General features: G+C 39.6%; 1 protein-coding gene across 2 annotated transcripts in view; it reads right to left on the bottom strand.

Moving 5' to 3' along the window:
- SESN1 (sestrin 1) overlaps positions 1 to 23320 on the bottom strand; it is a 98993-nt gene extending 75673 nt beyond the window's left edge. Inside the window, exon 1 of one of the 2 annotated variants that reach the window (XM_059700771.1) lies at positions 22656 to 23320. In XM_059700771.1, coding sequence (XP_059556754.1) covers positions 22656 to 22934 — 279 coding nt within the window. In that variant the 5' untranslated portion in view covers positions 22935 to 23320. The remainder of the gene's footprint in view (positions 1 to 22655) is intronic. The other variant, XM_059700769.1, reaches the window with a different exon arrangement.
- Positions 23321 to 23656: the final 336 nt, after the last annotated feature.

The following is a 23656-nucleotide window of genomic DNA, read 5'->3' as shown; positions in this document are numbered from 1 at the left end:
CACTTAGTTTCAGTATCTCCCTCCTCCAGTCTCCAAATTCAATACCACATTAACTCTTTATAATCTACTAGAGGCCCGGTGCATGAAATTTGTGCGGGGCGGCGGGGGGGGGGGGGGGTCCCCTCAGCCCAGCCTGCACCCTCTCCAATCTGGGAACCCTCAGGGGATGTCCAACTGCCGGTTTAGGCCGGATCCCAGGGATCGGGTCTAAACCGGCAGTCAGATATCCCTCTCACAATCCTGGACCCCTGGCTCCTAATCACTCACCTGCCTGCCTGGTTGCCCCTAACTACCCCCCGCCCTGCTGGCCTGGTCACCCCTAACTGGCCCCTGCTGCTGAACAGGTTGCCCCCAACTGCCCCCTTCCTGCCGGCCTAGTCGCTCCTAACTGCCCCACCCCCCCGACTGGCCTGGTCATCCCTTACTGGCCCCCCTGCTGGCCTGGTCGCCTCCAACTGCCTCCCCGCTGGACTAGTCACCCCTCACTGCCCCCCCCCCCCCGCCAGCCTAATCGCCCCCAACTGCCCCCCCCCCCGCCAACCTGGTCGCCCCTAACTGCCCCCCCCGCCAGCCTGGTCACCTCTTACTTCCCCCCATGCTGGCCTGGTCACCCCCAACTACTCCCCTCTGCCAGCCTGGCCACCCCCCAACTGCTCCCCCTGCTGGCCTGGTTGCCTCCTACTGCCCCCCCTGCCAGCCTGGTTGCCCCTCCTGGTCCCCCCTCCCCCACCGGCCTGGTCGCCCCACGCAGCCTGCTGTTCAGTCATTTGGTCGTCCCTCACTAACCCCCCTGCCGGCCTGGTCACCCCACGTTGCCTGCTTGTTTAGTCGTTTGGCTGTCCCTCACTAACCCCCCTGCCAGCCTGGTTGTAGGCAGCCATCTTGTGAGGGGGTGAGGGTTTATTTGCATATTACCTCTTTATTATATAGGATTTTCCGATTATCTATTATTTTCACAACTATTACCTTGACTTTCATAAGGTTATATTTTCTTTAACTATAGGCATATTTGAGAATTAGCATTATTGGTGTTCTTATAGGTTTATAAAAAATATTACTTTCCCCTATTGCTATTATTTATTATGATCTTCTCAGCTTTATAAGAATGAATGTTGTTATTTAGTTTCTCCTTTCCTATTGCCATTTACTCATTCAATCTTCAGGGATCTGTTTCTTGTTATTATTAAATTTTAAAAGAAATAACAATCTGCTGTGCTTTTAAAAAACTAAAATATAACTAATTTAGTTTTTAAAATCATTTAATTGTGCATCTCACATATTTCCTTCTAGTTGATTATGAAGACATATGGAGGAAGCTCTGAAGCAGAGTTGTTGTTCTTTCTAAAGTAGCTTCAAACATGGAATAAAGTGACAAGAGGATTTTAAAAAGAAAAAAAACAAGATTACTGTGACTCACAGGGATAAGGCTTCAAGCCAAAAAATAAAATACATGTGTACTCAGGTGTAGAAAAAGCTCTGGATCACACATTTGTCTTTCAGACATTTGTGGACAGAGTGATAATAGTATTTTCAGTGTCACAAAATATTGCCCATTTACTAAAGACAGAAAAATACAAAACTTAAAAATAAAATATATTTCCTTTAAAATATAGTAATATCTTTTATCTACTACAACACAAAATTCTATCAGTAATTATAGTCTAAAGCCAATCCTTTCAGTCTAATGTAAGAACCTGAAGTAGGTAAAAATGAGAATTGTCCCTTAAATTTTGAAAGAGACATGGTTAGGATGGGTAAAAGAATTACTAGTATATACATAGTGAAAGGTAAAGTTATAAAACTCTAGAAATCCTGGTTTTGCATTTAAATTAATTCACTCAAATTAATATTCATATTGACAGGTAATCCTGTCTTAGATCCTGTATCTTGATTTTTGGCTTAATATATCATAAACTAATAATATAAAGACACAAATCTACAATTTCGATCCACATCTCTTTCTCCCTAGAGCCTTTGCTGTAGTTTCGTAACTGAAGGAGAAGCAAGCACAAGTGTAAAGGATTAATAAAAGTTAGATGGGGAAAGATACACAATCTGACATATACTAATAAAATTTCAAAACTCTAAGGATAAATAAAAACATCTTAAGCTCCCAGAGTGTCCTTGTTCCTAAGAAATACATGATAAAGTATTTAGGGGTGAAGTGCTTATAACTTTCAAAAGATTCAGCAGAAGGAAAGAAAACGATTAGAGAAAGCCATTATGGCAAAATGTTAGTATGTGAATCTAGGTGAAGACTGTATTATTCTTTGAACTGTTCAAGAGGTTTAAAAACATGGAGAACAACAACAAACCCACAAGGCTCCCAGAGAGAGATAAAATAAAACAAAAAATAAATTTTATAAAAAAAAAGAATGAGATTCAGTGTATCATAAGACTTCTCGCTATAAACACTATATGCTAGAAAATAGTGTAATTAAGTTTTCACAGTTCTGAGAGAAAATGATTTTAACCTAAAATTCTAGTGAACTATATTAAAACCTGAAGGCAAAGAAAAATGCTTTCAAATATTCAGGACCAGAAGGCTTAATTCCCACACACTCTTAAAAAAAAAATAGAGTTTATACAATCTAAACAACATAGCAATGAAATACAAATGAAAAACTAGTTGAAACTGCATCTTTGTTACTATCATGCTAGTCTGAGCATTGTATCAATTACTGCTGAAACACTGCAATAGCCTTTCAATTGGGTTTCCATTGTTGTAGCCCTCCTATCCATTTCCACGCAGAAGCCAATGTAATTTTATTTTGTTATAACTTAATGTCCCATTTTATTTATTTTATGTAGGGAATATAGTCACATTGACAAAATACATCCAATGATTTTCAAGTAGAAGGTGAAAATGGCATTATATCCCTGAGACCCTGACAATGGGGTACCTGTACTTTAGAGGACCCGCTCTAGGCCTCTTCCAGCTGCATCTCTTCAACAGGTGAAGAGTCCACAGAGCCTAGGGCATATACCCACTTAGACCATGTACTAGTACTTGAACCCTGGGAGTCTCTGCAAATAGGCTAAACCCACTCCCAGGACCTGTGCTTGGGTTGTCTTCCCGTTGGTGGAATACAGAGCCCACTGACACACCTCTAGGCCCAGGAAGTGGGCAAGCGGTAGCTAGATGTGGGGTGTGCACTGAGTCATGATGTGAGAGCAAGATGTCCATCCTTCAAGAATAGGACTGAGAGTAGAGTTGAGGTGGAAGGACAGGGTGGACAGGCCACATGCTGGCCAGGGCCCACCATATCAGAGTAGGCCTTGGAAAACATATAGTGAAAAGCCTCAGTCCCATCTGTGTCCCCAGACTGACCAAGCCCCCAGGCAACCGAAGCTCCCAGCCTTTCCTTTTTTTTTTTTTAATTCACTCCAGCTTTGTGGCCATGGCGACTGGAAGCAGGTATCTGGGGTTTATTTACCTTCTATAATTGAAACTTTGTTGCCTTGAGAGGAGGCAGCAGCCAGCCGGGAAGCTTGGCTTCTTCCATCGCCGGGGCAACCAAGCCTCCTGCTCGGGCCAGCTGGAAGCAGATATCTGGGGTTTATTTGTCTTCTATAATTGAAACTTTGTTGCTTTGAGTGGAGCTCAGAGCCTGCCTGGAAGTTTGGCTTCCTCCATCATTGGGGCAAGCCTCCTGCTTGCTCCAGCTCCGTGGCTGCTGGCTGCCATCTTGGTTGGGTTAATTTGCATACATCTGCTCTGATTGGCTGGTGGGTGTGGCTTAAGGTGTAGCAAAGGTACAGTCAATTTGCATGTTTGTCTATTATTAGGTAAGATAGGTGACTTTATTATTTGCATCCAACAGATTCAGTAATAAAATATTCTTCAGTTTTTGAGAGGCAGTACAGTATTGAGATTACCAGAACTCCAGAGACCAAATGCCTCATTTTGAATCCCAGCTCTTACACCTACATTAACTAGGTGAACAGGGGCAAGTTAGATAACCTTTCTGTGCTTTGGCTTCTTATTAAATGGGTAAGTTAATGGGTGATGCAAGTATGAGCTTAGAATGGCACCTGGGGGGAAAAAAATCCAAGCCTTGGAATATAGGATCTATGAGGGTAGAGATTTTTATCCCTTTGCCCACTGATGTATGTAATGCCAAGAACAGTGCCTAAAGATAGTAAGTGCATAATAAATATTTGTGGAATAAATGACTGATATCATTATTAACATGGTGGTTTTTGGATAAATGGAAAAACTGAACCAGTTAAGCTCTGCTATTTACACTTGGAAACTTCCTCTTTCTTCCTAAATTCCCTCCTTTAAAACAAAATGGAAACATAAGCATTTTTAAGTTGCATACTCAATTCTTCTAAGGCCCACAGCACTAAAATATGATTGAGAAACTAGATTTCAGTTGAGCAAGAGTGCCATCTAGTGTTCATGAAAGCTACAACAAGCTGAGAATTCAGAGTCAATTTTCATCCTGTGTGCTAGAGACAAAGAAAAAAACAGAATGAAAAAATTCATTAGAAAAAGATTTGCTCTATCAACAGCCCAAGTCTTGAAAGAAAGGTATTCCTAAAGGAAACTAAAGAAAAGCAGCTTTTCTGAGATGCTATCAACAATAAAAAAATTTTTTTTTTTTTTTTTAAAGAGAACAGCAGCTTTTGAAATTAGCATATACTCCCCTGGCCGGTGTGGCTCAATTGGTTGGAGTGTCATCCCGTGCACCAAAGGGTGGCAGGTTCGATACCCATTCAGGGCACATACCTAGGTTGTGGATTCAATCCCTGGTCGGGTGCATGCAAGATGCAACCAATTGATGTTCCTCCTCTGTCTAAAAATCAAATTTTAAAAATATAAATAAAAATAAAATTAGTATATTCTGTATTAGAAGAAACTCATTTCAGAGAGTATACTTAAGTTCTACTTTTCATTCTGCTATGAATAGAAAGTGGTCTATTAAGTTTATTTTTAATAACATATTTTGGTCTTATTAGAAAAGATAGAACTATCCATTATGAAAATTTTAGAGAAATGTAGAAAATAAAAGCATGAACCATGGTCCAGAGAGAGAGAGTTATTAGCGTTTGGAGAAGATATATATATATATTTCCGAGATTTAAAATGTACATGGAAAAAACTTTATTTTAATCAAATATTTGGTCAAGACATTAAAAATAAAATACAAAAAAAGATAAATTATGTATATATTTTAACTAAAATCAAGAACTTTCCTAGCTTCAACTTTGTATTCAATGGGGTAAATTTTTTTAAAATTGCTATGAGATATATAATCACTTTGGTCTTGCTCTACAATACCCTAAATCCATAAAGACTGGGGTTTATAAAATAAAAATATATAAATTACTTCATCTTCCCCCGTTCAGATACCACTAAATTGATAATAAAGTATACCAATTTGAGTTTGGGACATCTGAATAAAAATTTGGATTTGCAATAATATTTAACCTCATTCATTATTTCATTTGAGACTGCTCATAGAAGTTTTGGGCTTTCTTTTTAATATGCATTTCCCTCAAATTATAAACAGCTGAGATTTGATTCACAACTCATTAGGTAATCATTAAATAATGAAAAGAATGCCGTTGGCCACTTCCTACCTTTTGGACAAATGCTATTTTACTTTTAGTACAAAGAAAGGAACGTAGGAAATTCCCTAGGATCACACAGAAATAAGGGGAGAAGGTAGAAAAGCTGCTAGAGGCAGATGGGCTGGCCTCTCCAACTGAGCCTTGGTGGGCCAAGCCAGGGAGGGAGCAAGGCCTGAAAGGGCATCCACTGGCCAGGCTGATGTGAGATTTCCTTATCTGGGAGATGGGTTGCAAGGGTGGGGAAGGAACAGAGCTTGGGCTCATACTATCACTTACTGGGCCACACTCTCTTCTAGACATTAATTAGGTTTCTGGGCACATAACCTAAACCACAACTCTCTTCACAGTAAGCAAGGAGGCCCTCTCTGCCCAACCTCTAGCTTCAGGAGGTATGTTGTGGTAGGCTGCTTTTAAAATGGTTCCCAATGATCCCTAACTCCTGGTATTCATTCCATGTGTAACCTGCTCCTCTTGAGTATGGGCTGGACCTAGTGATTTGCTTCTAATGAACAGACTAAGGCAAACGTGATGGTATGTCTCTTCCAAGATTAGGTTATAAAAAACCATGACTTCCATCTTGCTGGTATCTTTTTGCTGGTACTTAGTGTCTGGTTCTTCTCAGGTTCTTTCTCTGAATAAGCAAATACAGAGGCCCACATGACAAAGAACTGAGAGCAGCCTCCAGTCAACTACCAGCAGGGAACTAAGGCTCACAACTCAAGAATCTGAATCCTGACAATAACCATGTAAATTAGAAGCAAATCCTTTCCCATTTGAGCTGTCAGATAAGATCACAATCCTGGCCACCACCTTAATTGCAGCCTCATAAGAGACTCTGAAGCAGAGGTCCTTGCTAAACTGTAGCCATATTCCTGATGCACAGAAATTGTAAGATAATAAATATGTATTGTTTTAAATCATCAAATTTGTTATGAAGGAACAGATAACTAATTCAATTCTTAAAGAAAAGCTGCTCAAGCCCACCTGAGAGACTGAACCCCGAGTGTCTCTGTCCCTGTCTTGTGGCAGACTTCTCAGTTACCAGCAAGCCTGGACCCCTGGCACAACTGGCCACTCCTTTTGTGGATTTACAGATTAGATTCACCTGCCTGGTCTCGCTCTCCTATCCTGAAATAAATAACAAGGCATTTGGGCAAACTTCCTAGCTCCATGCTTCAGTGACCAGTCCAGCTTGGAACCTAAGTGCCTGTGTGGTTTCTAAGATAAACCACCCATCTTGACTATGTATCATTTATTTTATTGCTTTTGCAGTCTCTATTTACTATTTACCAGCTGGTATGAAAATACTTCAGTATTTTAACACGTATTGCTGTGCCAATGAATATTGGCTGAACATCAGCCCTAGTTTATGCTCTAAGGTTAATTCATTAGACAGACTCAAGATCCTATCTAGTTCTATTTCCTTTCAATGAGCTTTAAAATATAATTAATGTAAATTTTACTACTTCTTTTAGCCATCTCAATCTTTAAATTTCGATAGTATTACCACATGGGAATGGCCAAGCTGAACTGTTTTATTTATAATGCCCAATACTAAAGTGAGAAGGAAAGGAAAATAAAAGGGGGCCATAAAAAGAAAACAAAGATCAGGCCAAAATGTAATCTACAGGAAAGTACAACAGAACATTAATTACTTCCCGCCAGTCATCAGAGGTTTGGTTTGGGCATGTTGGGGATAGAAACAGTGTATACTTGTATAAACAAACAGATGAGCTGAAAAGTAAAGTTAATTATTACATCAAAATGTATTTGCTCCATTAAGCTGCCTTCATTGTCCTAATCCGTCCTGATCTTCCCTTGCTTTGAGTTACTGTAACATTCTATATATCATATTTTTTCACATTGATTTTAAGCCATTTCTAAAAATAAAACTAAAACAAATTCATTACCAAAAAAAGAGGACTCTATAGGAAAACAGATTAATGGTTAAAAACAGAATTAATTGGGAGTCAGACATGCCTCCTGACTCCAAGTATTCACTGCTTAAGTTACTTAATCTGTTTTCTCAAAAAAAAAAAAAAAAAAAAAAAAGTAAAACTCACTTCACAGAGTTGCTATAGGGTAAAAAAAAGAAAAAGAAAGATAGAGAAATATTATAGGCAAATGAGCCTTCAAAGAAATGGCAGTTTGTATAAATTCTACCAGAATGTGGATATAGACCCCAGATATAAAAAGGCAATAGTGTACCAAGAGTTGAGTTTAGCAGATCTGATGTGACCCAGACAGTATCACTAGCAGTTGTACCCCCTTTAGGAGACCTGAGGGCCAAGGAAAGTAGCACCCAGGCTGGATGCAAGGGTTTCTTTTCAATGGGAAAGCCTAGCTTTTGAGAAGTTTCTATTTCCTTGGCTAAATAAACCAAAAACGCAACCTAACCTTACAGTGAGTGGGTACATTCATATGTGTATATTTATTTTGTTTTGGGAAGACAGCTTCCTCAAAACCTATAACCCACCTCAAATTTTGCAAATGTTATATGTAAAATACTTATTACAGTGCCTAGCATTTGGTAAGAACTCAACAAAATTAACTATTTAGTAATGATTATTATAAAAAGAAAAATTAAAATCTCCAATAATGCCACCTCTAAAAGAGAATTACTAGTAGATAAATGTATAAAAAAGCTGTGTGACACTTACATTAATGGAATACTATACAGCTGCAAAAAAGAGGAATCTCTTACCCTTTGGGACAGCATGGATGGACCTGGAAAATATGCTAAGTGAAATAAGCCAAACTGAGAAAGACAAATTATCACATGATCTCACTTATTTGTGGAATCTAATGAACAGAATAAATTGACTAACAAAATAAGCTCTGAAGCAGGGAGGCATGCAACAGATTGACATACCTCAATGTGGAGTTGAGGGGACAAGAAGAGATAAACCAAAGAACTTATATACTTACTAGAGGCCTGGTGCATGAAATCCATGCATGGGGGGTGGGGGGAAGTCCCTAAGTCTGGCCTGCACCCTCTCCAATCCAGGACCCCCTGGGGGATGTCCGACTACCTCTCGCAATCCAGGACTGCTGGCTCCTAACCGCTTGCCTGCCTGCCTGCCTAATTGCCCCTAACCCCTCTGCTGCCTGCCTGATTGCTCCTAACCCCTCTGCCTGCTTGCCTGATAGCCCCTAACTACTCCCCTGCTGGCCTGATTGCCCCTAGCAGCCTCTGCCTTGCCCCAAATCTGGGACCCAGGATTCCCTCCTCCGGCCGGTCACAGGCACCCAGGACCTGGGCTTCCCTCCCTCTGGCCAGTTGCAGGCACCCAGGACCCAGGCCGGCTTTACATGGGCCAGCCGCAGCCACAGGGACCGTGGGTGGGTGGGTTGTCCCTCTCCCGGGGAGCTGGAGCCCAGGACCGTGGGGCGGGTGGCTTGTCCCTTTCCCAGGCCGCAGCCCCAGCCACTGGTACCTGGGACTGCGGGGTGGATAGCTTGTTCCTCTCCCAGGCCGCAGCCTGGCTGTTCCCCATTCCTCTCTCGCAAGCTCATTTGTGCCTGGCTGGTCCCCATTCCTCTCCCCCCAGTGTTGAGTGTCTGAGCCGTTACAGCATGATGGCATGATGGCATGATGACCATTTGCATATTAGCTCTTTATTATGTAGGATATGCATAACCCATGGACACAGGCAATAAGGCTGTGAAGACCTAGGGGGTGGGGAGTGGGTAAGGGTTGGGAGTGGGGGAAAAAAGGGGAGAAAATGGGAGATATCTGAAATACTATCAACAATAAAAATATGTATTAAAAAATAAAAGAGAATTATAGTTAATATTTTGGTGCATATAAGTTTCCTGACTTTTTGCCCTCTCTATAAAAATATGTATATACTTAGCATACTGCTTTAAAACTTGCTTTTCCACTTACATATATATTTATTCTTTTCTTATAAATATGTTTTCAAACAATTTTTAATAACTGTATAATAGTCCTTTATATGGATGCACCATAACTTAATCAATCCATAATTTAAATGGGTTATATTATTACCCACTTACATATAAAAATACATATAGATAATATTTATATCCGAAATAGCACTATAGTAATTGTTATCATACATAAATCTTTTCTCAGATGATTTCCTATATGTAAAATTACTATGTACAGTCCCCATCAACAGTTACACTTTTGTCAAGTTAGTACCATAAAACTTAACATTTTTAGTCACCGTCTTGATTTGTTCTTAAAAGTTCTTAAGTGTAGTGGTTGTCTTCTACTTTTTATATCCTTCACAGTACGAGAACAGTGTCAGGTACAAAGAAAGATTTAAAATGAATTCTTACTTTAAGCAACCATACTAATTTCAACCTTAGCTGAAGGGAGGTCAGCTGAAGGTGCTGTAGGGTTCAGAAAAAAATAAAACAGTAACCCTGTTATTAAATATATTAACAAAAGAAAAAGAACCAAAATTTAGTTTCATTCCAGCCAATAAAAGCATTTTCTATAAATATATGTACTATCAAAATGACCGAATATTTATCTTAAGGTTTGATTTGACATTTTACTACACACCTACTTCCAAATTCAAAGAAAGAGCCATCAAAAATAAGTGTAGTTTAAAATGAGACACTTCTTAGTCTGAATAATTACCACTAGGGAGACAATAACATACATTAAAAGGAATAAAAAAATAAAGATTAAGATACCCATTACTTGGTGAAAAAGTCAAATACAACTCTAGCTTGGGGTCAAATTTTTTGTTTAGAAAATTATTTTATACTAGAAGCCTGGTGCACGAAATTCGTGCACAGGGGTGTGAGTGTCCCTCAGCCTAGCCTGCACCCTCTCCAATCTGGAATCCCACCGGGATCGGGCCTCCCTCTCACAATCCAGGGCTGCTGGCTCCCAACCACCTGCCTGCCTGCCTGCATGATTGCCCCTAACCGCTTCTGCCTGCCAGACTGATCACCACCTAACCACTCCCCTGCCTGCCCGATTGCCCCTAACTGCCCTCCCCTGCCCGCCTGGTCACCCCTAACTGCCCTCCTTTGCCAGCCTGGTCACCCCTAACTGCCCTCCCTTGCCAGCCCAATTGCCCCTAACTGCCCTCTCCTGCTGGCCTGGTCACCCCCAACTGCCCTCTCCTACAAGCCTGGTCGCCCCCAACTGCCCTCCCTTGCAGGCCTGCCCTTCCCCCCCGAAGGCCTGGTCCCTCCCAACTGCCTTCCCCTGCAGGCCTGGTCACCCCCAACTGTCTTCCCCTGCCAGCCCAGTCACCCTTAACTGCCCTCCCCTGCTGTCCATCTTGTATTGGAGTGATGGTCAATTTGCATATTAACTCTTTATTAGATAGGAGGATATTAAACTGGAAAAAAAAAGGGCTTGCCTGACAGCCATACTTAATTACTTAGTACAGACCCAATTGTGCAAGATTTGCTTACATCAGCATCTAAGAAAGTTGAGCTAAGCTTTGAATGCACCATTTAGGAAAAAAGTAAATGTAATTATTTGTAGTAATTATCACTAATGAAGGAAGTATAGAATTAAAATTTCCATCTTCTTTGACAAGGCTTGTTGCCAAAATCATTTTGTTTTATCGTACTCTACTAGATTTTTAATGTATATTTCCATAGATATCAAAACTCTGAACAAATGGTATACAAAAGTATACAAAATGCACTTACTATTATGAGTTGAAAATATTTTAGAGTAACAGTACAGTTATAACAGGATTTACAATTAGAAAATATCAGTGAAGTACTTTAAAACACCTCAACAATTATGTTAGTTTAACTATACAGTTCAAATTGGGTAATTTCTTTAAATCATTACATAAGTTAGCTCATAATTTAAGGAAATCAAGATTAAAATGTTCAAATTTGATCAAAGTTGAATAATGAAAAGAATAAGAAAAAAGTACTTTTCTACACTGTTTAAACATAATCATTTATGGTTCTAATGTTAATTTTCCATAATAACTGAATAAAGAATCTAAAGACTTTAAAGTATGCATGGGAGACACACTAATGGAAAAATGATTTCTATATGAGCTCAATGTATGATACAATCTGGGGTTGATTTTTAAGAAGACTACTGAGGCCCCTTTTTAGCTGTAAACAACTTGCTGTATGACATGTAATGTAATACCATATTTTGGGAAATTTCAAACATTCATAATCCACAGGAAAAATACTCAACACTCCTACACTATTTTTCTAATCCCACAATAGTGCAGTCTTTCAGCTACAAAGCCAGAAGCCAATTATAAAACCAGTACTTTTCCACTAGAGTTACTTGGCGGGCGGGGACAGGGATGTTCAGCTTTGCAAACGTTAGGGTCTAAAATAAGATCATTGCAAGGAGTTACTACAACACTCACCCTGCCAGCACTGTCATGGCAACAATGAACTAGCTAGGAGAATGCTCTTTTAACATTCAAAGCTAATCTTTACTCTATTACTCATGGAAATATACCAAATTTTCTTTTAGGCAGTTCACTAAAGAAATCATTTTACTTAGTAATCTCTAAATGTAAAGATAAGCCTTTTGTATACCATACTTTCAAGATCACAGTGCAGAGCCACCTTGCAATCAGCGGAAATTTATAATGACAACATAATGAAAATTAACATGCCACTGTGAAAGTTTGAGATTTGGCAGGGTTCAAATGCAATTTCAAGATGGGGGAGAGTTTAAATGAGAATTTGAGCCCTAGCCGGTTTGGTTCAGTGGTTGGAGCATTGGCCCACGGACTGAAGGGTTGAGGGTTCAATTCTGGTCAGGGGCATGTTGCCCACTAGCTTCCCACCCCAGTCAGGGTGTGTGTGGGAGGCAATCTCTCTGGTGTCGATGTTTCTCTCCGTCTTTCCCCCTCCCTTCCATGCTCTCTAAAAATCAATGGGGGGGAAAAAAATCCTTGGGTGAGGATTAACAAAAAAGAATTTGATGTGCAAGTGTGGTTCCCCCTAGAAACATTCAAGTTTTCATTTCATCCTGAAACAAAACTAATTTAGAAAAATAATACATACTTTCAGTGTTAGGAAACTTATATGAAATTTTTATTCGGATAGTGCAGTACATATAATGGTGAAATGATAGAGCAGTGGTTCTCAACCTTCCTAATGCCGCGACCCTTTAATACAGTTCATGTTGTGGTGACCCCCAATTTCATTGTTACAAATTGAACATAAAGCATAGTGATTAATCACAAAAACAATATGTAATTATATGTGTTTTCCGATGGTCTTAGGCGACCCCTGTGAAAGGGTCGTTGGACCCCCAAAGGAGTAATGACCTACAGGTTGAGAACCGCTGCTAGAGAGTCTCACAGCCTAGGTTTGAAATCTGGCTCCTCCTCTTCCTAGCAATGATAATTTGGGCCTTATTCAACCTCCCTGGGCCTTAATTTTTTCTGATATGTAAAACGGGGATAATAATGCTTACTTTTCATGGTGGTATTGTTAAAAAAAAAAAAAGTATTTATAAAATCCTTAATTTGATTCCTAGAAGTGCTATTTCCTTTAGACTGCTATTCCCTAGAGCCAGGGAACTTGGAAAGTAGATGAAAGCTTTCCCAGATGCCCAGAGACTTAGGGAACCGTAAAGAGCATACTGTGCCATGGCACTGTGTGGGCAGAACATAAAACTAATAGTTAACATTCACTGAGTGCTTACACGGTTCCAGTAAGGATTGCACATGTGACCTCATTTAATCCTCACAAATTCTGTGGGGGAACTGAGACTTGTAAGAAGGTTATGTAACTTGTCCAACATCACCGACTTTGACAGAACAGCATTTAAAGCCAGGTCTGACTAACTTCAAAGCCTATGTATGGTCTTGACCATTAATCCTCCAATGGTGTCTAGGTAGTGAAACACAGGCATGGATCTCTATGTGTGCACCTGACCACTTGGATGACACATGGAGCTGCCTGCTTGCAAACCTTGCCTGTTTGCAAATCTGCCTGCTAGTGTCATGCTGACATACCAGAATGGCATTGGACTTCAAGGAGGAGATAGATGCCATAGATGTGCCACCATCTCTGGGAAAAAACTCTGAGCAAGTGTAGGGGAGTGGCTGGTTAGAAGAACCCTGATAAAGTTGGACATTTTTATTAATCAGCCAATCTATACTAATAAAAGGATAATATGCTAATTAGACCGGACATCTTCTGGACATCCTTCCAGACAAAGCCACGGTGGCGGAGGCAGAGGCAGTTAGGGGCAACCAGGCCGTCAGGGGAGGGCAGTTAGGGGCGACCAGGCAGGCATGCAAAGTGGTTAGGGGCGATCAGGCAGGCAGGCAGGTGAGCAGTTAGGAGCCAGTGGTCCTGGATTACAAGAGGGATGTCCGACTGCCGGCAGTCGGACATCCCTCAAGGGGTCCCGGAATGGAGAGGGTGCAGGCTGGGCTAAAGAACCCCCCTCCCATGCACGAATTTCATGCACTGGGCCTCTAGTATATAAATATTTAATGTACAAAAGGTAATTAGAAGTGTTAATACATGGCCCTAGCTGGTTTTGTTCAGTGGATAGAGTGTTGACCTGTGAACTGAAGGGTCCTGGGTTTGACTCTGGTCAGGGGCACATGTCTGGGTTGCAAGTTCAATCCCCCCAGGGGGCATGCAGGAGGCAGCTGATCAATGACTCTCTCTCCCTTCATCTCTGAAATTAATTAAAAAACATATATAATAATCCCACAAAAATCCTAAACTCTAATAAACATAAAAATCCAAAAGGAATGCTAGTTTGGAGTTTAATTTGTTTTTTATCTAAATGACCTAGATCAAGTCCATCATCTTCATCTTCATCATCACCAATATTTGTTGAGTGCTTACTATGAACCAGGCCCACTTCTACATGCTTTTCATGTTATTTAATTCTCAAAACTACCCTGTGAAATTGGTATTATTATTATCCTCATTTACATATAAGTTCCAAATGTTAATTTATAATTAAATTTGTACAGTATATTGAAGCTTACAAAATGCTTTATCAATATTATCTCCTTTAGTTTTTATAATCACATCACAAAGTAGATAAAAAATAAAATACAAGCTTCTTTTGTTTTTTTGTTTTGTTTTAAATTTTATTTCTTGATTTTAGAGAGAGAGAGAGGAAGAGAGAAACATCGATTTGTTGTTCTACTTATTTATGCACTCATTGGTTGATTCTTGTATGTGCCCTGATCTGGGATCGAACCTGCAACCTTGGCATATTGGGATGACACTCTAACCGTCCGAGCTACCTGGCCAGAGCTGGGGTTTTTTGTGTGTGTCTTTTAAAGTAGAAGCATTATTAAAATTAGGTGAAAATTACAGCCTTTCCTTTGACATGTCAAAAGATAGATAAGCATAGAGTTTATTAAATAGTAAGCATACAACAAACACCTAATGAATGAAATGAGAAGAAATAATTCACTAGGTTCAGTGGTCAAATCTATATTGGTTCAATAAAATTTCAATTATTTATTATACAACAAAACTAAATAAGTGTAAGTTATATTTAATAATTTAAGTCTGCCAATGTATACATTACTTGTTAGTTGAGTAAGTAAAGCACATATTAATTTGGTGAGGTGTAATCACTACCAATGACTTCGAGAGACCTTATTTGATGAGAAAACCTATCTCCCTATCACTTTTTACTTTTGAAAGACTTCTTCTAACTATGTCTTTCAGTTCCATTGGACATATCACCCTACCACTATTTTGCAAGGCTTGGTCTTTATCACATGATCGGAAGAATTTCTTGCTGTTTTTAGGCTATGAATAGCATTTGAAAAATTACTCAGTTATAATTATAGACAGCTTAACACCTGCCAACTTGCTAGAAAATGAAATCATGTAAAATCTAAAGACAAGTATACAGTGCTTGTCAAACACTGAAGTATCAAAACAGTAAATGCTCATTTTTAGTGGGGTTACTAAAATTCTAATTAGACTTTACTGAATATTACACACAGAACTGACAAATTATCCTAGCTATTTTTTTTAAAAAGGCATATGTATATATACTTAGTAGCTTGTCAATTTATACAATTAAGTTAAAAGACTAAGTGAATACTACTCCTTTAATGAATATTTATATATTAAAGTTGATGGGTAATATAACTCACAAAATTCATATCACAAATTTTATTTCCCTTTAATATAATTTAAAAGCTTAGGAAGTTGTTTTAAGATATATTATGTGTAATACTTTATAAATCTATGAAGAACTTTCCCTTTTTAAAAAGTTAAAAAATTGGATAAGATGTAAATAAAATATAAAAATTAAAGTATCTCATTTTTCTAAGGTAATTCCACATTTCATTGCAAACTAATCAGATTTTTCTGTAAGTAGTTATATAAAAGAGATTAGAGCACAAGAAGACAGAAAATTCTCATGTTGCCAAATTTCACGAGTCTTTTGAAACATCACAAATTGTGACAGTCTACTAGTACAACACAACTTTTAACAATAAAATTACCAACTGGGAAAATCCAATAAATGGTCCTAATTGTTACCCTACAAAAACTCCCTAAATATTTCCAGCGAAAAAGGCATTAAAAAAAAAACAGCACACCACAAGAATATTTTTAAAGACTTTTTCTGTACACCAAAGTCATGGTAAATGTACTTTATCAACACTACTTGGTGTAGTAACCAACAGGAAAAAAAGCAAAGCATGAAATAATGTTCCCATAGTATGAGTATCTAGCTGAGTTTTTCATACTTAAACTAGAGGCCTGTTGCACGAAGAGATTTGTGCAATAGGCCTTCCTTCCCCTGGCTGCTAGCACCGGTTTTCCTCTGGCACCCTGGACCCAGGCCTTCGCTCCGACCACAGCGGAGAAGCCAAGCCTCTTCAGTCTTCGGTTATCTTCAGTCTTCGCTCTGTGCCTGCATAAGCAAATTAACCGCCATCTTTGTTGTGTTAATTTGCATACTCATTCTGATTGGCTGGTGGGTGTAGCGGAGTGACACCAATTTGCATGTTTCTCTTTTATTAGTGCAGATTTCCAGTCTGCCCAATGCCCCTAGCAATGTCATTATCAAATAGTCTGAAGAACCCTCAGATGCCTGAGTATACTGTGCCAGCATAATTTCATCAAGGTCAACTATGGTCTTTTTCACTTAATGTAATAAATGATCTAGAAAAGCTGGGTCAAAGTAAATCCTGTTTTCCATTGACTTCCATTAAAAAAGCAAGTATTTTACCATAGTGTGAAAAAAATGACTATTTGAGAAATTGTGATAAAGAAGATTAAAATTAGTGGCAAGGCTTGCTGGGTGCTGATGGATTCCAGCAGTACTTTTATCCTTCTTTGTATTTTAAGCATTGCCTCCCCTTTCCCCAGCATCTCCCCTCGTCTTTCCACAAATTCTAAGTTTTCCCATGTCTACAGTTCCTCCAGTCCACGCTAATTTGCTATCACATAAATATTTTCTATTTTTAAATATGAAAACTCTTTATGATTAGGACATAACACCATACAGGGCCCTATTATGTCAAAGTTTTATTTATTTATTTATTTTTATTTTTTTATTTTTTAAAAATATATCTCTTTATTGATTTCAGAGAGGAAGGAAGAGGAAGAGAGAGATAGAAACATCAATGATGAGAGAGAATCATTGATTGGCTGCCTCCTGCACGTTCCCGACTGGGGATCGAGCCCACAACCTGGGCATGGCCAGAATCGAACCCGGGACCCCTCAGTCCGCAGGCCGATGCCCTATCCACTGAGCAAAACTGGCCAGGGCATGTTAAAGTTTTAAGTGATTAATAATCCTTTATTACACACAAGATTCCACAACTACCTTCTGTCAGGTCAAAGTTTCGACAAATCCTTGAATTAGCTATCTGAGTTATTAATTTTTATTATCCAAATGGTTTAAAAGGTAATTGGCAAATTTCTAATGGCTTACCAAAAGGAAAATATAACTCTGAAACAAAGAGAACAGCATACCTACTTTCTAATTATTTTGTACATGAATGATCTGTACATCACTTTAAGAGCACATGTGTTAAAGATGGGAAAATTCTAATTAAGCTAAACTGTTCACAGGGTCCTCCATGATATCATGAACAACCCATGACCTCAAATCAAAATCTAGTAAATGTTCAACATCCCATTTCCCTGCAAAACACTACTTCCCATTTATGAACCAAACAAGAAGTATGTCAGAAAAATATTTTTTAAATTAATCATTCGGGTCATCCACGCATGCCTGATCCCCCACTGGGGGCTTGCAGGAGGGTTGTAGGCTCGATCCCCAGTAGGGGAGCATGTGGGAGGGGATCTCTCTCATTGATATCTCTCTCCCTCTCTCTGTCCCTCTCTCCATCTATCTATCTATCCATCCATCTGCCTTCCTCTCTGAAATCAATAAAAATATATTTTAAAAAATTAATCAGCTCCTGGCTGGTTTGGCTTGGTGGATAGAGTTTCGGCTTGCGGACTGAAGGGTCCCGGGTTCGGTTCCAGTCAAGGGCACATGCCTGGGTTGTGGGCTCGATCCATAGTGGGGGGCGTGCAGGAGGTAGCTGATAGATGATTCTTTTTCATTATTGATGTTTCTATCTCTCTCTCCCTCTCCCTTCCTCTCCAAAATCAATAAAAATATATTTTAAAAAGTAAAATAAAAAATTAATCATTCTGGGTTTTTCCCCCTTATGCTAGAGACCATTTGGGACACTGTAAAAGGAATAAAATATTTATTTTAAAAGCTGAAAATTTAAAAAAAAAGGAGTATCCTTGTTAGTTTCAATCTTTCTGAAAAGTCAGAACAAAGGAAGAGGACAGGATGTATTAATATGTTATAAAGAAGACACTGAGGATAGATAGTGCAGATATGATTCATCCTGTAAGCCAGGGGTGGAGAGGAACACTCCATCTGGAACTCTAACAACTGTAAATGTGCACCATACCCAACAGCTTAAGTTTCATTTCTCACTGGGGTGTAACAATCACTTAATGCCTCCTCCATCCCACTTACAGATAAATACCTTGTTACTTGATATAAATTTTCTATCGTAAGTCAAATTACTTTCAGACATTTTCAGAAGAAAATGAAAATAATCAAATGACCATTCTTGAAAATGTACTTGGCTATTTTGACTACTCATAATCTTTGGATGTATGTATATACGTTCACATTTCCCCTCTAATTACAATGCATCATAAAGACTATAGTTTACCAGTGGATTACTTTTGTGCCTTCGTTTAGGGAAATCAAGCATATCAAAAAGGTATTATGGGGTTAAATTTTTAAAAAATAAAGCCCCCTATGAGAATAGATGACCTTCCTCAAAAGTGGAGAACAAATCTTACTGACCTCCCCAGTCCTGGGTCAGAGCTTGGCACAGAATAGTGCTCAAAAATGTGCTAAATAAATTTAAGTATGTTGACATGAAATCAATAAATTACAACAGGAATACAAACAGAGATGCCCTACCATCTCTCTCTTCCTTACTATGGTCCTCTGAGCTGACCTGCAGGAATTGCAAATGCAGTTCAGCTTCTGCTGCTTTGTTACTAATGAGTAACAAAAAGTATTCTGGAGTGCTACATTTGAGTTATTTGGTTTCCCTGTGAGGCTGGGAGTGCTGGGCAATGAGCTGGGGTGGCAAGTGGAGACCAGATGACGCTGAATTCTTATGGAAGTTTAGAGTCTGTCCTATTTTAAAGGATTTTAGGCAGGAGAGTAACATGGTCAGATTTTCTTTTTAGATAAATGGCTCTGCAGTTACATGAGGGTGGATATAAAGGTGGAGGATGGGTTAAGTCTGGAGAAGTGAGAGATAATGGCAGAAGTAGAACAGTGGTATAGCAGGGGCAAAAATCCCTTTATGAGCTTTTTCTTATAGGATGCAACATAGGCAATGTAATCTCAACATGTCTAAAACAAAACTCTTTATTCCCCCTAAATTGACCCACTCTCTGTCTCTGGAAATTATAGAACTACTCATCACGTAGTTAAAACCAGAAACTTTCAAGCCATCCTTAATGTTTGTTATTTTTCCTCACCTCCTATATCCAATTAAACACTATATTCTAGCTATCTCCCAAACCCATTCACTTTTTCCACTATATCCTACTCCACCATCATTTTTGCTTTGGGCTAGTGGACAAACTGCTAACTGATGTTGCACATCCACTTTGACCCCTGAAATCCATTCTCCTCATTGCTTCCAAAGCAGTCCTTCTAATACACAATGGAAAATGTCACCATCTTGCTCAAAAGCCCCCAGGGGCTTCTCCCTGTTCCTAGGGTAAAGTCCCCGGATCTTAACAAGGCTTATAAGATCCTATCATCCGGCTGCCTAAAAGCAGTAAGAATTCCTAACAGTACTGAGCGTTTCCTACGTGCTAGGCACTTTGCTGTGCTTTGCAAGAATTATTTCATTTTATTCTCATTGTGAAGCAGAATAATTAGCATTATTCTCATTTTGCAGATGAGAAAACTGAGTCAAGGAGAGATTATGTAAGTTTGTGCTCAAGCTTTCACACTTCCAACAAACTGTATGCCCCAACTACACTGCATTACTTTCAATTCTTAGAACTTATCTGCTCTTTCTTACCATGAGTAAGTAACCTACACGTATTGTTCCCTATGTCCCCCTCAAAAATCTCATTTTTGCCAGGATAATATTTATTCATTCATCAAATCTCTGATTATATGTCATCTCTTCAGGGAAAGTTTTCCTTTACTATCTAAAATTACATTATTTGTTTACTACTTTATGGTCTGTCTCCCTTCAGTAGAATGTCAAAATTGTTGACCACTGGTTCTCTGTTCTTAGGATGGCATTCACCTGGGGTTCCATAACCAATGGTTGAATGAAGGCATGACTGAATGATGTGGGGGTGGAAACTCCCTATGTGGTAACTTCATCTATTCAAACTGATAAGCAACAAAAGAAGCCAAATGTAAGTTTGCTCATCTACTAGATATTTATTTAGTAGCTTCCAGGTCCCAGCCAATACTCTTGAGACCTTACAGCCCTCCTGGGGAGACAGACACATAAACATGATTATAATACAATATAAGTAAAGTGCCTATTAAAACTGTGGCAGGAATAAAGTGCAATAGATGCAGAGATGAAAAAAAGAATCTAAATTTATGGGAAACCTTTACAGTTGAGGAGAGTTTTGAATCATTTTGCAGGATGAATGAGTCTTGAAATATACTATATCAGATAGTCTATGTATTTCACTTATGAAAGGGGAGAGAAGCACCCACAATGTAGTGGGTACTTTACATCACATTTAATTCTCACAATAGCTCTATTTTATTATTCCCATTTTACAGGTGTGGAAATCCAAGATAAAACAAGTCCAGTGACTTACTTGTCCAAAGTTATGTAGTACATTAATAAAAGAGATAATAATTCGCCCCAGCTGGTTTGGCTTAGTGGATAGCAGGATGGCCTGCGCACTGAAAGGATTCAGGTTAAAGGCACATGCCCTGGTTGCAGGTTCGATACCCAGTAGGAGGCGTGCAGGAGGCAGCCGATCAATAATTCTCATCATTGATATTTCTCTCCCTCTCTCTCTTTCCCTTCCTCTCTGAAATCAATAAAAATATATTTTAACAATAAGTAAGTAAGTAAATAAATAAATAAATATAAAAGATAATTTGAGCCTACTCAGTCATCTGACTCCAGTACCCATTTACTTACTGTATTATAGTCCTTTGACCCTGTATTCCCCAGAGCCCAATTACTTGTTTTCACTGTATCTCTTAACAAAATTGGTTATCTGGTTTCCCATTTTAACACAAAATAAGCAGCAAAATGAAAGGTTAAAGAAGAAACCAAATGAAGTATACCGACAATAAACGGAACTGAACACAAAAATTCAAAAACATGGATCATGTAGTCTTCTACAAGCCACCTTTAGCTATGCAACAGTAACTAATGTGCACAATGATGACCCTATTACCAAAAAAAAAGCAAAAAAAAAAAGCAGTCTCAGGTAGAAAAAAAACTTTTGATGCTTAAAAGGGTAAACTTCAAGTTTCTAGAAAATTCCTCTCTAGTAACTCTGGATAAAGGAGTTATAATGATTATTTCCAAAGTAATTGTAAGAAGAAATATCCCAAGATTGTGAAGAGTCTTCAATTTTCTATTGCTTTAAACTAAATTCAAGCCAGAATAGAAAAACTGTTTATCTTAATTTCCATGTATACACAAGTAAATTATAAATTTTAAAAACTTCTCACACTATGACTTTGAACAACACATGTGGAGTAATTTAGACTGACAAGTATAAAGGGCTATTGAGCATTCTTAATATTTAAGAACAATCTCTCCTAAAAAAAGAACCCTTTCAAGAAATCTTCAATAAAATGGGATAAATTGATTATGTACAAAACAGGAGGAAAACTATAATATGTTTAACCTGTTGCACTCACAATTTAAATGAGTACACATGTGAAAATGAAAAGAAACAAACAACTTAAGCAAACACAGAGAAAGCTGGTTGAGTAATTTACCATAAAAAGTGTTTCTACCATACATTCCACCTGAGTCCAAATTTTAAATCTGAAGATGCCAGCTTTTATATCAACATAAGCTTTTATTATTTTATATAATTCTTAAAAGAAAGGTTGCATTTAGAGAACAGATCCTGGGTTTCTTGTTTTGTTTTTAAGAACAAGAGAAAGTTGTTTCACCAATTATCTTGAACAAGCTGACAAAGAAACATTTAACGTCCTTTATCATTTGAGAGAGTTTTAAATGTGAAACTTTCCACACAGAACAGTTTGTAGCAATGTGAAAAGCATACTGGCTACACTTCCCAACAACACGTAAAAGTAAATAAAAGGAAAAGCAAGTCTTTACTTGCAACTAACTGTAATTTTCACTTATTTTCCCAGGAGGAATGTCGTTTCTGCTAAAACTCTCTAGAAAGACAATACCTGTTTACTCATAAGCGGAAATTACTTTTTTCCTTAGGTCATCTTGTACAATTTTGGCCCCCAATCCAATGTTTATAGGACATTCTAATTTTAAGATGTAGAGTGAACTCATAATGAGTGCATATAAAACCTATTAGAAGTAAACACGAGGTGACTTTAAGTGCAAGTAACATTTCACTATAGAGACAGTTCTCTTCCTTACCTGGACGCTCTTCAAAATAAACTCGCTTTTCTCTCTGACATCTTTAAAGGGACACCTCTTAGAAAGCATAAGCAGATGAGCAAGAAGCTTATTCAACCCATCCAACGAGCCAGCATCTGAAAGCCCGTCCGATGGGCGGTAAGGGGTCTCTTTCGCCGAACGAAGACACTCGGTTTTTCTCAAAATGACTTGCCTAATGTTTTCCAGGGCTGTCTCTCTGGCCGCTGAATCTCTGCTGCACAGCCCATCCCATCTCACTTCATGCCCTCCTTCAGCCATGACAACCGGAGGTTTTTCTTGGCCGCCTTCAGTTACCTTTCAGCATGTCCCCAAAAGCACTTTGTATTTTTAAAACGAGAAATGGAAGAGTAGTATCAGAGAAATGCAACCTTCATGAAAACAGACGTCCGGGCGACAGGTGGAACCAGACTGCCTTTTCTACGGATGGCTTTCAAGCGAAAGGCACGATAGAGCTCCCCGTCTCCTCCTACACGAAGGGGCAGTCTTTTCGGGTCAGAAGTTGGAAAGTTGGAACCTCGCGGCGCCGGCTCGGCCGGGCAGCGGAGAGGTGGCCGCCGTCTGGCGGGGTCAGCGGAGATCCTCGCGCGGCGGAGCTGTCAAATCCGTGCGCTGCCCAGAAAGGCTGGTCCCCGCTGAGCGCCCTCCAGCCATTCGGGGTTTGGTCTCGCAGCCACCGGGCTTCGGGAGCGCTCCGGCCCCGCCCTCCTCCGCACCAGGCCCCGCCCTCCCCGCGCCTCGGCGGCGGCCGGACGCTGGCGGGCCGCCGGCGGGGCAGGCTGGCCGACCCCGGTTCGCTCGCTGCCGCGGCCGAACGATCCAGGCGCTCCCGGGGGACGGCAGCCTCCAGCAGTCGCGGTCTCGGCAGCGACGTAGGAGGAAGGCGTCTCCCGCCCCGTCGCTTCCTTGGGCAGATGCCGTTTCTTTTCCGACGTCTGCGCCCTCGCCCACCGCCCGCTAATCCAGACGGACGCCCGGCTGCC

The sequence above is a fragment of the Myotis daubentonii genome, chromosome 6 (genome assembly GCF_963259705.1).
Source record: "Myotis daubentonii chromosome 6, mMyoDau2.1, whole genome shotgun sequence".
Lineage (NCBI taxonomy): Eukaryota > Metazoa > Chordata > Mammalia > Chiroptera > Vespertilionidae > Myotis > Myotis daubentonii.
The sequence above is the reverse complement of the archived record's forward strand: the minus strand, read 5'-3'. Positions and strand labels throughout refer to the sequence as shown.